At 36.8% G+C, this 15,444-nt stretch overlaps 1 protein-coding gene across 4 annotated transcripts in view; it reads right to left on the reverse strand.

Moving 5' to 3' along the window:
• Nucleotides 1–15,444, reverse strand: part of smchd1 (structural maintenance of chromosomes flexible hinge domain containing 1) — a 127,899-nt gene that overhangs the window by 77,454 nt on the left and 35,001 nt on the right. For 2 of the 4 annotated variants that reach the window (XM_072570385.1, XM_072570383.1), the window contains exons 15-22: nt 15,044–15,150; nt 14,868–14,950; nt 13,657–13,770; nt 8,337–8,414; nt 7,281–7,400; nt 4,175–4,319; nt 912–1,011; nt 254–326 (exon numbers count right to left, since the gene is read on the reverse strand). In XM_072570385.1, the coding sequence (XP_072426486.1) occupies nt 254–326; nt 912–1,011; nt 4,175–4,319; nt 7,281–7,400; nt 8,337–8,414; nt 13,657–13,770; nt 14,868–14,950; nt 15,044–15,150 (820 nt within the window). Of the gene's footprint in view, nt 1–253; nt 327–911; nt 1,024–4,174; nt 4,320–7,280; nt 7,401–8,336; nt 8,415–13,656; nt 13,771–14,867; nt 14,951–15,043; nt 15,151–15,444 lie in introns of all 4 variants that reach the window. The other 2 variants (XM_072570384.1, XM_072570382.1) reach the window with 1 other exon arrangement.

Raw genomic sequence — 15,444 nt, forward strand, 5'->3', positions numbered from 1 at the left:
AGTACAGAATTGAGAGAATTTGTGGCCCTTGCTAAAGAGGAGTGTCCCATTGACTGCTTCAGCGACATCCTAAAATATGGCAGGTAGGCTATGCAATCAGCTTCTTGACTACACCATATATGGCAACCAACCAATCCAGAATAATTAAATTACAAATGTATATAAATGCCATCACTTGTAAATGCACAAACGAAATTTCATAGACATGAAAGATTCATATACCTTGATCAATCTGAGAAATTTAGAAACTTACCAGGCAACAGTCTAATTTTTAATGTTTGCGAATCTTCCTTCAATCCAGGGAGGATTACTTTCAGAGTGAAGTTCTACAGAGAAATAATACAATGATAAAGAAAAACACGCAATCAGCTATTTGGTCCCGATAGCCTGGAGGGCTATTCAGTCTCATGGCTGATCTGACTATGGCCTTAACTGTATTATCTTGCCTGGCTCATACTTCTGTCACTTCTAGATCAAAAATCTATCTAACCTAGTCTCCAATGCACTCTCAAGTAGATAATGCCAAAGATGAAGAATCTCATTATCACATCCAATTTAAATCAAATAATTTTACTTTAAAATGCCATCCCTTACGTCTACATTCTAGCCACCACTTCCCTTAAGAAGACCATCCCCTCAACATCGATCCTGTTAAAACCCGTCAGAATCAAAAGACTATTCCAAATTAAAAAAGCAATACAAAAGTTTATTCACTTGCAGAGAATTCTAATCATGGTGCCAAAATTACTACGCGATAATCAGAAATAAAAAGTAAAATCAGGAATAAATCTAGATATTGGCATCATACAATTAGTATTACATGTTAAGACAATTATGTACAACAGTACACAACATGAAAAGGATTAAAATTTAGAATGAAGATTTAGAGATGTTATTCTAATTAAACATACCTTGCCTTGGCAAGTGGTCACAGAGCCCCGAGCTGTTACACCCTTAATGATGAAACTTGTTCCTTTTGCCACAAAGGCTTCATAATGTAGGTCCAACCCACTGCAAGGCACACTTAAATTAGAAAGAGTTATATGCCATACGATATCATTAACATAAATTAGTTTATAGTTATTGAATGAACATTAACATTTTCATAGGCAGTATCAACAGCAATGATGCATGGGTCCGATTAAAATCAATAAGTTGGAAAGGTTTCACCATTTTTCTATTCCTCAGCCAATTGTGACAGAAGGGTCCCCTTGCACTCAATCAAATCATGGCTGGATCTGTGACCTAGTCCCATTAACTGTTTTTGTCTCATAGCTCTTCATTCCTTGATTAATAAAAATTTACTCACCTTAGATTTTAAAAGTAATAAATTTAGATACTTAGGAGCAGGAATAGGCCATTCAGCCCTTTGAACAAGTTCTGCCATTCTACATCATGGCTGATCAAAATAAACTTTCCTAGCCTCTTAAAGCTTGCTTTAAACATTTACAACATTAATTTTATTTCTGTGTTGACAAAGATCACTAACTTGAAATGTTAACACTTTTTCTCCCGGCAGATTATACCTGAATTACTGAGCATTTCCAACATTTTCTACTCCATTTCAGATTTTCTGTATTTGCAATCTTTTGCAAAAAGGTTTTAACTTTTAGACTAGGTCTCTAATTCCTAGCCTACCTAATTCACTGGTTCCCCTAATATTTTGTAAACTTCCATCAAATAACGCCATAACCTTCTAAATTTCAACAAAGTGCGCTATTTTCATTATGTAACATCTGAAGGTTATTTTGGTAAATGCAAAGAATGGAAGTTACAGCTGTACCTGTACTGATTCTGGTTTGACTCTATTTGGAGTTCAACACTGAGCCTGCGTATCATGTGTCTGAAATTGACATGATCTTAGAAGGGATTTAGTGGAGCACAGGTTCACCAGAATGATACTAAGTTTAATCTTTTCAGCTCTAAAGGACTGGTTGAAAACCCTAAGTTTGCATTCCCTGAATACAGAAAACAAAATAGTGATAATGATGGTGAATGGATTTGTTGTGGGGAGAAAGAGAGGGAGATGAACCTCTCTCATTTGATGCAAGAATTCAAGCTGAGAGGTCGGAGTTTCAAAATAAAAGTTTACTATTTAGGGGAGGTGTCAAAACTTTTTTTTCCACATAAATGGGAATAGGACTCTGGAACTCTTCTTCAAGCTGCTGTTGTGGCTAGAAAAACAAATTTTAAACTGGAGAATGGCGATAGATTTTGTTTGCTAAATGTTATGGAAGCAAGGCAAGCAGATGGTATTCACAAACAGCTCAGCCATGATCCAACTAAATGGCAGAACTGCTTAAGGGGCTATATGGCTTATGCCTGTCCCTATGTTCTTGCTTTTCCATACAAATGTTTTAATTTTGTGCAAACCTGTTTGGTTCACACACAACTATGTAAAGTTATTCACTAAACAGAATTTTTTTTTGAGATTCCAGTGACGTGGCTATCAGTTTTAAGCTCAGAGCTTTCTTTATCAAGTTACTTAGTCATTTTCAATAGGCCCCAATCAAGCAGGTTTTTCAGAGTTGTTTTCTAATTGAACTACTTAGGCAGTGCTTCATTACTGATCATCTTAGTTTTATGATTGTTTCTTATCCTGAGGATATAGGTTTTCCAAGGAGTTAGATTATACACTATACAGGGCACCGCTGAGGTCACCCCTGGAGTACTGTGTAGTTTTAGTCTCCGCGTTTCAGGATGCTTAGTGACCTTTCTCTGGAAGTAGTGCCTAGAAGGTTCACTAGAAAGATTACTAGGATGAAGAGGTTTTCTCAGTAGGAAAGATTCAGTGGGTTGGTTCTTTTTCATTGAATTTAGAAGAAAGAGAGGTGAATTTACTGAAGCATGCAAAACTCCCGAGGGAGTCTGACAGTGCAGATGCTGAGATTTTGTTTCCACTTGCAGAAGAATCTAGAACTAGGGAATACAGTTTTAAAATAAAGAAACACCTATGTAAGACAGATGTAAGAAGCAATTGCTTCTTTTTGAGGGTGCCTAATACTCGTAATTATTTTTCCCAGACAGTAGTGGAGGCCAAACATGTTCAAGGCTGAATTAGAATTTTGCAGAAAAATGTGTTGCTGGAAAAGGAGAATCGACGTTGCGGGCATAAGCCCTTCTTCAGGAAGAAGGGCTTATGCCCGAAACGTCGATTCTCCTGCTCCTTAGATGCTGCCTGACCTGCTGCGCTTTTCCAGCAACACATTTTTCAGCTCTGATCTCCAGCATCTGCAGTCCTCACTTTCTCCTGAATTAGAATTTTGATCTATAAGGGAATCAAGGGTTATGGGACTACAGAGGAAAGTGAAGCCTAAGTCACAATCAGATCAGCAATGGTCTTACTAAATGGTGGAACAGGCTTGAAGGATCAAACAGTCTAATGTTACTATGCTTTAATGTTCAACATATCTACTTTCTCCACCCCACCAGAGTTCTATAACAGCAAAGTTCAGGAACGTCATATCTCAGCACAATTTGCTTTTCAGTTCTCAGTTCCTTTAATCTGTACGAAACGACAACTTTTGAAATTTAACTTGCATCGTTCTTCTCAAATATACATGAACAAAGTTCAATTTATCAGCGAAATTAATCAGATTGCAAGGTGAAAACCTCACCCAAAAATGGCAAATCTCATTGGCTCATACAATTAAAGCACTAGAGAGCATAATCTGATCAATCATATTCATGCTGGCTCTCCCCGACAGCAATTCATCTAGTGCCACTCAACCAGCCTTTTTCTATAACCCTGCAAATTCTCCTTAAGACAAACATCTAATTTCTTTTGAAAACCACAACTGAATCTGCCTTAACTGACACACAGTAATTCAGGTCTCAACTGTGCAAGCGACTTAACATTGAAACAAATTAACTGGAGAAGTTTTTTTTTAAATTGTGCAGGTATATTAGTGACCATAATTTTAATTTATTTCAACATCGTATTTTAAATTGTTCCACAGATGCTCTAAGACTAGCGATGTGATCAAATTTCTTCAATACTTGTCTTAAATCATGAAAGTTGATCATCACAATGAGGATCAACCATTTAATCAAGACTATGTTTATACTGTTTAGATATGAGGGGGGAAGCAGGAAAGGAGAAATGGGAGAGAGAATTTAAAGAAGAACAGCAAATATTGAGTTATAATACATTACAAAGTTATATACATGATACCTTGCCTCCACAATTGGCTTGATAACAGAGGTTGGTTGTGTAGAATGCCCAAATTCATCTTGCAAATCTAGAGGAATGTTGAAAGGCACAGCAATGCGAAATGGAGGATCCAACAATCCAACTGTAAATTTATACGGTTTTCCCTCTGAACAGAAAAAACAGATTAATCTCAAATTTAATATCTTAGTTGAAGGCTATATGAGCCTTGAAAAACTGTAGTAGAAAACAGAAAATTTCCAAGTAAGCAAGTCTCCAAATTTCAACTCAAGCGATTAGGATTTGAATAATTAAAATTAATGTTGAAATTCCTGAAGAGCACAAGCATGCAAGTGCAAGAGTACAGTGATGTAACAGTTATGTAGCAATTGTGTTACTAAACCAATAATCCATTGGACTGAACCAGTAATTCACAGAAGTTCAACCCCATGCAATTATGATTAATGGCAACTAACAATAAAATCTGGAATTAAGGATCTTGAAACTAGTGAATTCAGTAAAAACCCAACTAATTCATGAGGAAGCAAAACTATGGGCGTTCCATGGTGAGACTTGGGAGAGACTCCAGCCCATCCTAATATGACTGGTAACTGCTCTCATGCCAAGATCCTGGGCAAGAGGAGTTGCTTCACTAATTATATAATGCTGTCTTGAAACATTTTTGCATAATAACGTTACAAACTGAATGTAAAAATATTTCAAACTATTCAATATATCTTTATGCAATAGATTCACAAATGGATTATTAAAACAGGATGCAAACAATGCTTCATAAATTCTTTAATATATCATTTAGGCATGCGCCAAGTTCAACCATTAATAAAAAAACTGAGTGGATCATAGACCCTTGCATTACCCAACTTACCTTTGCATTCTCGGATAGAATTATCAGCTGATTGACATTAAATATGAACTAAGAATTCATAAAGTAACATTAAAATTCCATCAAATTCAGATGATCAAGTACCACACTGAGCTACCAGAAAAGATTTTCCCCAGAAACAGGAAAGCTAAACTAGGAAGCTGATCACCAAATCCTCCAAACAGTATCTAAAGCAAACATTGCAACCAGACAGTCATAAATTTTCCCCAATAATCTAATGGTTTCAGAATAAGTAATACTAGCTCTTTACTTCCGGTATAATTAAATTCAAATGCCTCAGCTTTGGCAGGATACCTCTCATTCATACATTGATGCCTCAGAATTTCTGGTCCTGTTACATTAAGCAAGGTAGTACAATATACCTCACTTCTACAGCTTTGTACATATCCCTATATGGAATATCCTCAGTGGAATGCAAAGCACAAACAGAGCATGGCCAAACAAAGAGACTAACATTCTACTGCAGGAATTGCTTTGCTTTGGTAACATTCCCAAATCTCCTTAGATTCAGGAAAGGTCCTAATAGATTAAAAAATATTTAAGTGTACTCCCTTTATTCAAAAGGGGAAGGCAAAAAGCCAGAAAGTTAGCCTGACATAGGGAAAACATTAGAAGTTATTATTAAAGTAGTTATAAAGGGGCACTAGCTCTATGTTCCAGATAATCAAGCAAAGTCATCATGTTTACTGAAAACAAAATTCTTGTTTAACCAATCTACTGGAACTCTTTGAGAAAGTAACATTTGCGGTGGATAAAGGTGAAACAATTGGCATACTGTGCTTAGATTTCCCAAAGACATTTGATACAGTGCCAAAACGGTTTTTACAGAAAATAAAAGTTTTTGTGGCTAACATGTTGGTTATCAACAAGAAACAGACAGAAGGCACAATGTGTCCTTGACAAGTTGGCAAAACCATTAGTGGCATGCGCCAGATATCACAGCTGCAACCTCAACTGTCTAGCATGTTATCTAAATGGTGAGGGACTGCAGAGCTGAGATTCAAAGGAATCTGGGTGTCCTACAGAATGAATTACAAAGTATTTTAGGTATAGCAAGTAATTAAGAAAGCTAATAAAATGTTACCATTAGTTGGGTAATGCATCAGTCATATAGGGCACAGGTGAGACAAATTTTGGAGAACCGTATACAATATGGATCCCTTTATATAAGGAAGGATGTGTGTGTGTGTGTTGAGGCAACCTCCTCAGATGATGCCAAACCAGAGTTTCAGCCAGCATTTTGTTTTTTCAAATTTCCAGTATCAGAGAATTTTGCCTTTATTCACCAAATTACAACCTGGAATGGGAGGACTGTCCTGAGGGAAGGTTAGACAGGCTTGATCACAAGTACTATATTCTTCCACGTGAAGGATGTTCCTTCATGTGGGAGAATATAGAACTAGTGATCAACTGATTAAAAATCAAGGTGCACCCATTTAAAATACAGATGAGTCAAAAAGTTTCTTCATAGAAGGTCAAGTGTAGTTGAAACACTCTTTCAAAAGGCAGTGTAAGTTCAGTCTTGAATAGAGGTGAATAGACACTTGGTAAGCAAAGGAAAATGTTTTCAGGAGTACAGAAGGAGACAGATTTTGGGTCACAATCAGATCAGATATGATCCTATTAGAAGAAGAAGGTACGAGGGACTGATGAAGTTCTGCCATACCTGGTTCACATTTAGAAAACTGGTGAATAAGTATTTCAGAGCAATCAAAGGTTTATGCAATAAAATATTTCACCAACAATTGCACAAATCATAAGGATTATAGAAAATTAAAAGTAAATGTTATGAAGTGCATTTGAAGCTAATGGTGAATGCTTCAAATGGCCATATTGTAATTTCATTGCTAACATTTTGCTTATTTAAAACAAAAATATTCCCACAACTACAAAGAAAATGACAAAGTACAAAAAGAAGAAAATACAAGTTACTGAACACTCGCCCGGTACAATTAGTTCTGCTATAATGTGGTAACTCCGTTCTCGTACAATCCCATGTTATGAAAAATTCGTGTAATGGCAGCACCATTTAAACCAATTGGGTCAGAATCGCATTATAACCAATACATGCTTAAAACTTCGTACTTTAGAAACAGTGTCCCCAATTTGCCAATCATGTTTTAGCGAATTTGAGTTAATGAAACATGCATTATAGCAGAATGACCTGTATGCGCATACGTTAAAAATATGGAAAATAAGACAATAATCGTATTATTGATTCTTTACCTGTAACAGTGAATTTGAAGATTCTGCTCGGAAGAGACCTCCCTGCATATGTGTCCGCATTACTTTCATTCAATACCACTTGTAATTTTAATGTGTAGTTTCCAAGTTTATTAATATTTTCTAGATTAAAGTGAAATTCAAATATATCAAATTGATACTGTGGATCCATGAAATTCTGGACTGTGCCAGGCTCTTTTTACTTTCAAATACTGACTTCAGTTTCTCTAACAGCAAACGAAGCACATACTGAGGCACAGGAAGCTATTAAACTGAGTAGTTTTGTTTCACAGAAAGGTGAACATATAGAATACATTTTCTAAGTAAAATCTCAGACAAATCCATAATTATACCAGTAACAATTTTAAATAAATCACATTTACCATCCATCAACAGCTTCTCTGGTTAACCATAACAGAAGTCCTTGTAATGTTCTTCCTAACAAACCTAACTATCCACTAGGTATTTTAAAAACATTATATGCTCAGAGACAGATGGGGATCAAAGAACTTCCCATTATTTTTTCATTATTTTTAATATGTCTAGGTAATAAAGTGGTAATTAGGAAGAATTAAATGACTAAGGGGATGAGGCAAGGTAAAGGAGATTCAGACTGATTATTTAAATTTCATTTGCATGCCATTGCCTTTTAACATCATTCCTTTTGTTTTTAAAATCCCCTGCCAACCGTCATCAGAAAATCTTTTGATTTTTGTGCCACCCCATCTAAGTTTCCTACCTTCACACAAAAAACATGTTACATTGTCAACTTTTCTGTTCTGACACCTGAAACACAACTGCTTCTCATTCCATAAAAGTTGCCTACCCTGCTAAGCATTTCCAACATTTTCTGTTTTTTTTATTTGAGATTGCTAGCATCCAAAGTATTTAGCTTTAGCCATAAATATTTATGGTATTGCCATTGAAAAAAAAATTCTGTTGCATATTTTAAGCATCTTGTGCAAATGCATTTTAAAGAAAATATTATTGCTTTTATCCCACGTCCTTTGTGAAAAGGCAACATTTCAAGACAGATTATTTCCTTTTTGAAAGACTCACCCATCTTTTTGAACCAATAGGGCCACTTGCCACCATGTTGACTGATATGAGAAACTATTTCTTTGTCACCACCAGAAGCTGTAATAAAACAAACATATCTCAACTTGTCATGACCAATGCAACCACTACCATTTAAAATTTAGTAACAACTTCAGGCAATAAAGATAAATCTTCTTTTAATATAATCGTGCTCATGGTTAAATGCTTATGTGCACAAAATGTAATTTATTCACACATTTGAGGTAAGGCCCAATTCAATTATTTGGATGTTGGGAACAAAAAAGGAAGAAATCTGAATTTTTAAAAATCTAGTTTCAGCCGATAGCATTAACAGACAAGTCAGATTGCAGATTGAAAACTGACTGCATCGGATCTTTGACTTAGTTTATATCATGGTTGTCATCCACTGAAAGACAGATAAATTCTATTACCTCATGTCAACATGCTACTGAAGTTCATTACACAAAGAGTAAAACAAAGATATACCAAGCTATTTGGATATAGAACGCAGTTCAAAAATCTTAAAACATCCAGATCTATTACCCAGCACTGTACAGCAATTCAAATCTACAGAAATTATAATACCATTTTAAATTAAGTTTACTTAACTGATTCACACAGTTTCTGACCTGTAAACTGTGGAATCATCTTGCATGAGTACTTGCAGAACTGAGAACTTCAGTTTTATCAGCTTCTAATAACCTGCAAATTTCTTACCAAACACTTGTCTGGAAGTTGTGCAATCTAAACTTTTCTACTGTTACAACCTATGCCCTTAACAGCTCTCTCCAGGAGAAAGACATGCTTCTGACTTCAAGCGGCTGCCTCTGTTTAGCCTAGAAGAATGTACAAAGTTAACTCAAAAGTTGAGGTTCTCAAGCTTCCATTGACCTTCATTAGGCTAGGGAATGGAAAGTCAGAATCGATGCAAAATCGAAAATTGGAATGAAATATTTCAAATCTCAAAGTTATATTAGCAGACTGAATGAAGTGATCAGACAGCCTGCACTTGGTATCCCCCAAGATAGAGACCCCATCATAAATAGGAAGCATGGCATACTCAATTTTTGTAAAAAAAAGTACATATTAAATCACCTGTTTCATTTGGATAGATGTGGTGTGCCCCGAACTTAAATAAGATGCCACAGAAAAGGAGGGGGACTTCAGTGACTGGAAATCTCTCTTGGCCGTTTTATTGCTGAAACAACTTTCTATGTTTCCTCAGTTCTAATGAAGTTTCAGCAAGCCTGAAATATGCCTGATGTGATCATTTCCAACATTCTCTGTTTACATTCCCCCACTCCTGGTGGTGTTTTGCTTTTGTCATGTGAGAATGCCCACTGGTGGAAATGAAGATTTCCAATAACCATCCAATCACTCCTAGCAGGTCTGTAACTTTTGAAGGTAGGATGGGTAGGAGGAATTGCAAGAATTGTACCGATCACTAATTGCTGGAGCTGTGTACGGTCAGGCTCAGGTTATGTTGGACAGGCATTCTCCACCAGGCTTCCCAAATTGTGATTCAAATTCAGGACCTCAGGGAAATTGCTAACAGCTTTCAGGTTGCTTTAAATTTTTGCATTAGTGATGGATATTGCCTATTCGGTTGAACATTGAGGCCTGAATAACTGCATTCTTGGAACAGAAATATGTAGGTCATTTTTACTGAAAATCACCGGTCTCTAACACTCCTCTTCCTTCCCCAAAAGTCCTTCAAACCCTTTCCCACTAAGCTTGCCATCCTGGCCTGTAAATTTTCCAGCTCCTCTTCCACAATTCAATGAAACTAGCAATTTCAAACCTCAGAATGGAAACAAAATGGAAAAATGCTGGAAAGCACTGATGACAACAGAAAACAACACTTTGCTATCAATAAGATTAAAATTGGAGACCATTTGCAACTTGCCATAAGATAGAAGTCCATGAAAACATTCAATTTACCACCATTAATATGAAAGTCAAATCTACATATTCATTATTTTAATGTTACATAAACTCAAGCCTCAATAGTAATAGGTAAACTGTCCAGCACTAGGACCAAATCTCTCAGCATTCTTTAATCGGGTTCAAATGATTTTCATAAGTATAATTAATACTGTCACCAACAGCAAGTAAGCAACTGCCCGATAATGTGGTTACCTTAGTTAGATAACTAATTTTAAGATAGACAAACCACCATAAGTTTTGTAAGCTTGCACAATGCGAAGCTTCCAAAGTGCAGTTCTTTCCTCTTCACAAGCTAGTTATCTCAAATATCATGCCATTTATTTAAAGCTCCATGTTGTGGTTCTGTTCGCCGAGCTGGGAATTTGTCTTGCAAACATTTCGTCCCCTGTCTAGGTGACATCCTCAGTGCTTGGGAGCCTCCTGTGAAACGCTTCTGTGCTGTTTCCTCCGGCATTTATAGTGCCACTATAAATGCCGGAGGAAACAGCACAGAAGCGTTTCACAGGAGGCTCCCAAGCACTGAGGATGTCACCTAGACAGGGGACGAAATGTTTGCAAGACAAATTCCCAGCTCGGCGAACAGAACCACAACAACGAGCACCCGAGCTACAAATCTTCTCCCAAACTTTGAATTTAAAGGTCCAAATCACATCGTCAGAGCTGGTTTGTATAGCATAACATCACAAAAGAGCAAGTGATAAGTCTGTGGTGAAATCCACTTCTGAACAAACAGGACACTTTCTCCCTTAGCCCTTATGGATGATCTTGACTACAAATAAACTGAAATTTTGGGATTTGTATATAGATGAAAGCTGTCTTACTTTCTGGATATGGTAAATATACAAAGTCTCTTCCCTGGGATGCGGGAGTCCAGAACTAGAGGGCATAGGTTTAGGGTGAGAGGGGAAAGATATAAAAGAGACCTATAGGGCAACTTTTTCATGCAAAGGGTGGAATGTGTATGGAGCAAACTGCCAGAGGAAGTGGTGGAGGCTAATACAATTGCAGCATTTAAAAGGAATCTAGATGGGTATATGAATAGGAAGTATTTGGAGGGATATGGGCCAGGTGCTGGCAGGTGGGACTAGATTGGGTTGGGGATATTTGGTCGGCATGGGTGAGTTGGACCAAAAGGGTCTGTTTCCGTGCTGTACATCTCTATGATAACATTTGGGCAACTCTTTTGGATAAATGGCATGAGATCTAATGCTATGTTGTTCCATTTCTCAAATTAAAGCTATTTTGGCATGAAAGTTTACACAGAATTATCAGTAGCCTGTTGTTGTGTAAGGTATAATTTGCAGATCTTATGGGAGAATTACATTTTAGTGAAGCCCACAATTCAATGGAAACCTGATGGAAGTAAAATTATCAATCTTTAGATTTGTCTGTACTGCTGCATTCAGATATAAGTCACTGGTTTGAAAACTGTTGAAGTAATCCATAGAATATTTTTAGTACCAAGAAATGAAAGACTTCAACACAGTTATTTTACAGTTAATTTAGTATTTTTGAGTAGTGTTACAATCTAGTGATCACAGTAATTCATGCAAAGCCTTTCAAATAGATGCCATTAAGTATACACCTTAGTACTATATTTGTGTAATATTGTGAAACACTTTCAAGAGGTAGTTCCTCAGCTTTTCTGAGCTAACAGCAAACAGATTCTTAAATTAAAAATGAGTGTAAACACTAAATGGAAAAGGCAAATAAGTTACAGAAATCTGACTCACATCTCAATCGAACACTGCAATAACAACAGCACTCATTTCCATACATTCCTCTGCAGAACATTCATCTCAACAAGCAACGAGCTCAGAAAATAAATTACCTAGATTTCCAGAACTTCTGTGGGCAGAGTTGGGCCTGCACCAACAGCAGACAGTAGTCTAATGCAAACAAGACATGAGGAACTGTACCCAACCTCTTGCTATTTTCATGAAGGCACACTGGCTGTGCAACTCATCAAAAGAGCATGCGGTGAAATAGACATTATAGTTCGGCTACAAAACTGCTGAGTGCATGCTATTCTTAACCAGTGTTAATATAGACAGGAAAATTTACTTCAACCATACATTCTAATGTGTCATTTAATATAATTGTAATAAATTAAAAATGGGCAATAGTAATACATTTTAAACATAAATTATTAATGCTCACAACCATGTTTAACCGCTAGCCAACTGGTAGAAATTTTGGCTGATTTCAAGATTGAAAGTTAAAAATCTACGTAAATATTTCAACACAAAAATCAAGGCTGACACTCCAATGTCTCACCAAGTGGTATTACAACGTAAGAACTAGAGAAGATGCTGGAGATTAGAGTCAAAAAGTGTGGTGCTAGCAAAGCACAGCAGGTCAGGTAGCATCCAAAGAGCAGGAGGGTCAATGTTTAAGTATAAGCACTTCACCAGGAATGGGAGGAGTGGGGGGGTTCCACAAGTTGTGCACATCCAAACACTTCATCTACTGTGTCCAATGCCTTCAATCTCTTCTAACTGGGGAGACAGGACACCAACTCATGGAACATTTCAGGGAACATCTTGGGGTCACATGCACCAAACAATTCCACAGCCTTGTGGACAGCCACTTAATTGCCCCTCCCACCAAGGATATGCAAGTCCTGGGCTTCCTCGACTGCCAAATCCAAGCCACTCTTCCGCTTTGGGACTCTTCAAGCATAGCATCAACATCAACTTCACCAGTTTCCTCATCGCCTCTTCCCCCACCTCATCCCAGACCCAAGCCTCCAACTTGGCACCGCCCTCTTGAACTGCCCAATCTATCTACTCCACCCTCCCCTCCGACCTAACACTATCACCCCCAACCTGCAGCGACCTACTGCCTTCCCAGCTACCTTACCTCCATCCTCCTACTTATTTCACATCCACACCCACACCCAACCCCCCACCCCACACATTCCTGATGAAGGGCTTACTCCCAAAATGCCGACTCTCCTGCTTCTCATACTACTTCACGCTGTCAAGGGTGCTATTATTTGGATGAGAGGTTAAAACAAGGAGAATGTAAAAAAATCCTAGTATTTCAATCAAGGTCAGGGCACCATCTCCAATATCTTGGTCAATGACTATCCCTCAATCAACATTATAAAAACAGATTTTCTGGGCATTACTGCTTGTTTGCACACAAACTGGCTACATTATTTCTACATGACAGTAGTGACAATTTTGGAAAGTACTCAAGTGGCTGTAAAGCACCTTGGAACATCTAATGATTGTGAAAAGCAATGTATAAATGCAAGTATTTTCTTACTGTAAAGCAGTTGAAAAGCTTAACTAATTACATAATATGCTTCATAATTATTTTAGAAATTGAAAAAGGCAAGCCATCATTAACCTTATGGTGCACTTACAATGCCAAATAACTTTCAGCTCAACCAACAGTTTTTTTGATCCACCATGGCTTGTTCCTGGAAGTTTCTGCATAGTTTCGCCTTTTTTATTGAGAATTTCTATTCTTAAAGCACCTGGAAACAGAACCAATACCTTACTTGACAGGAAGATATATTTATTCAAGCTCTTCAAGAAGTTACAAACATTCAATTACAAAATAAAATTTGATATAACCCTCCTGCTCTGCTCTGTGTTGCCAGCTGTTAAAATGAACTATGCATTGAATCACCTTGCTTCACAGAATGCAGGGCACCATGAGAAGGGGGAGAAACAGCTTATATTTTGGAGAAGTTTAAATCATACAATAGACAGTAAATTGAGAGATCAATGCTACAGCTTGGTTTTCTTGTTAATTTTTTTCAGAAAATTAAATGCTTGCTCCATTGTATTAATGGCTCTAAATGTAAAATTTCAATTTTAATAGTGAATTACATATATTCAAATTTTAAATTCTACAAACTTTATGGTACATGAACTATGATAGTTTTTCATTTAAATATAACTTATTTTGTGCCAGCTCAGTGTATCAAAATCCTCCTTCAGTGTATTTACTTTATTTCAACCTTCATTCTCAAAATTGACTTTTCTCCAATAAATAATTTTGGTATTTGAACTACAGTGCATTGATCCTTCCCAAAAGTCTTAACCAAACATCAGCTTTCAACTGGCAAAATTACCTCCTGTAATTTGAGAGACAGAGACACAAAGGAAGTCTTTTCAACTGCTGCTAGCACAAAAGCATATTTTAAAAAATAAATCAGTGTCAAGTTTAGGATTTAAGAACATGTATATAAATCTCCCAGGTCACTGGTGAGGTAACCAGATTCAGTCACTGATGTGGGTACTGAACAGCAGACTTAAAAACTGTATACAAAAATAAGCTATTACGATGCTACAATAATGATGATCTCCCTTCTGTTGATCTGGCTGCAGGTAAATTGTTGGGCCAAAATAATAAAAGAAAATTGGGAAGGAAGAATAAATTAAATAATATGGAATCTGGACACTGAAATTCTGCATTGTTCACAAATTGTGATACAGGCATCAGATACATGTTCAAGCCTGATGCGCTATAACAATGCCCCAAAATCAACCTGTGCAATGGCCAGTGGTTATATTATGGAACTTAAATGGAAATAAAATAAATAAATGGAATAGATTTTCATCTCACCTATAGGCATTCCTGCTTGTCTGCTTTCATTTGCAGTAAGTGCATCTCCTTCTGGCCAGGTTACAGATAGTTTATCAGGGAGTCTGTTTCAAACAAATGGTATATACATAAATACATTTAAAAGCATTTGTTTTAAATAAGTGATTGAGAATTGGTATTATCTGAACTTCTACTACCTTGCCATTTCATCTTCTATATACTTCTTGATGACAGAAACAGCTACAGTTCTATCCAATTTAGAGATTGGAATGGTCTTCACCTCATCATACAAAGCTTGGGGCTCCTTAGCATCCAGGAAGTGAAGAAAAGAAAAAGAATACAATGTATTACTGAGCTATAGCGACTTATTTTCCATCAACTCATGGATAATGTCAGCCAAAACAGCTAATAGAAATGGCTTGGGATGGCCACCAGTTTAATACCCTACTTTATTTGACATGTGGATGCAGAGGGCAGCCAACCTGAAACCATCAATTTAGTGTAGATTAGCTTATTTCCCAATGTCTTCAAACCTTGCAGTAGCAAGTCAATGTAACTTTGCATTTACATCTTATTTTGACAAAACATTTAAAATAAT

The sequence above is a fragment of the Chiloscyllium punctatum genome, chromosome 5, assembly GCF_047496795.1.
Source record: "Chiloscyllium punctatum isolate Juve2018m chromosome 5, sChiPun1.3, whole genome shotgun sequence".
NCBI classification, from domain to species: Eukaryota; Metazoa; Chordata; class Chondrichthyes; order Orectolobiformes; family Hemiscylliidae; genus Chiloscyllium; species Chiloscyllium punctatum.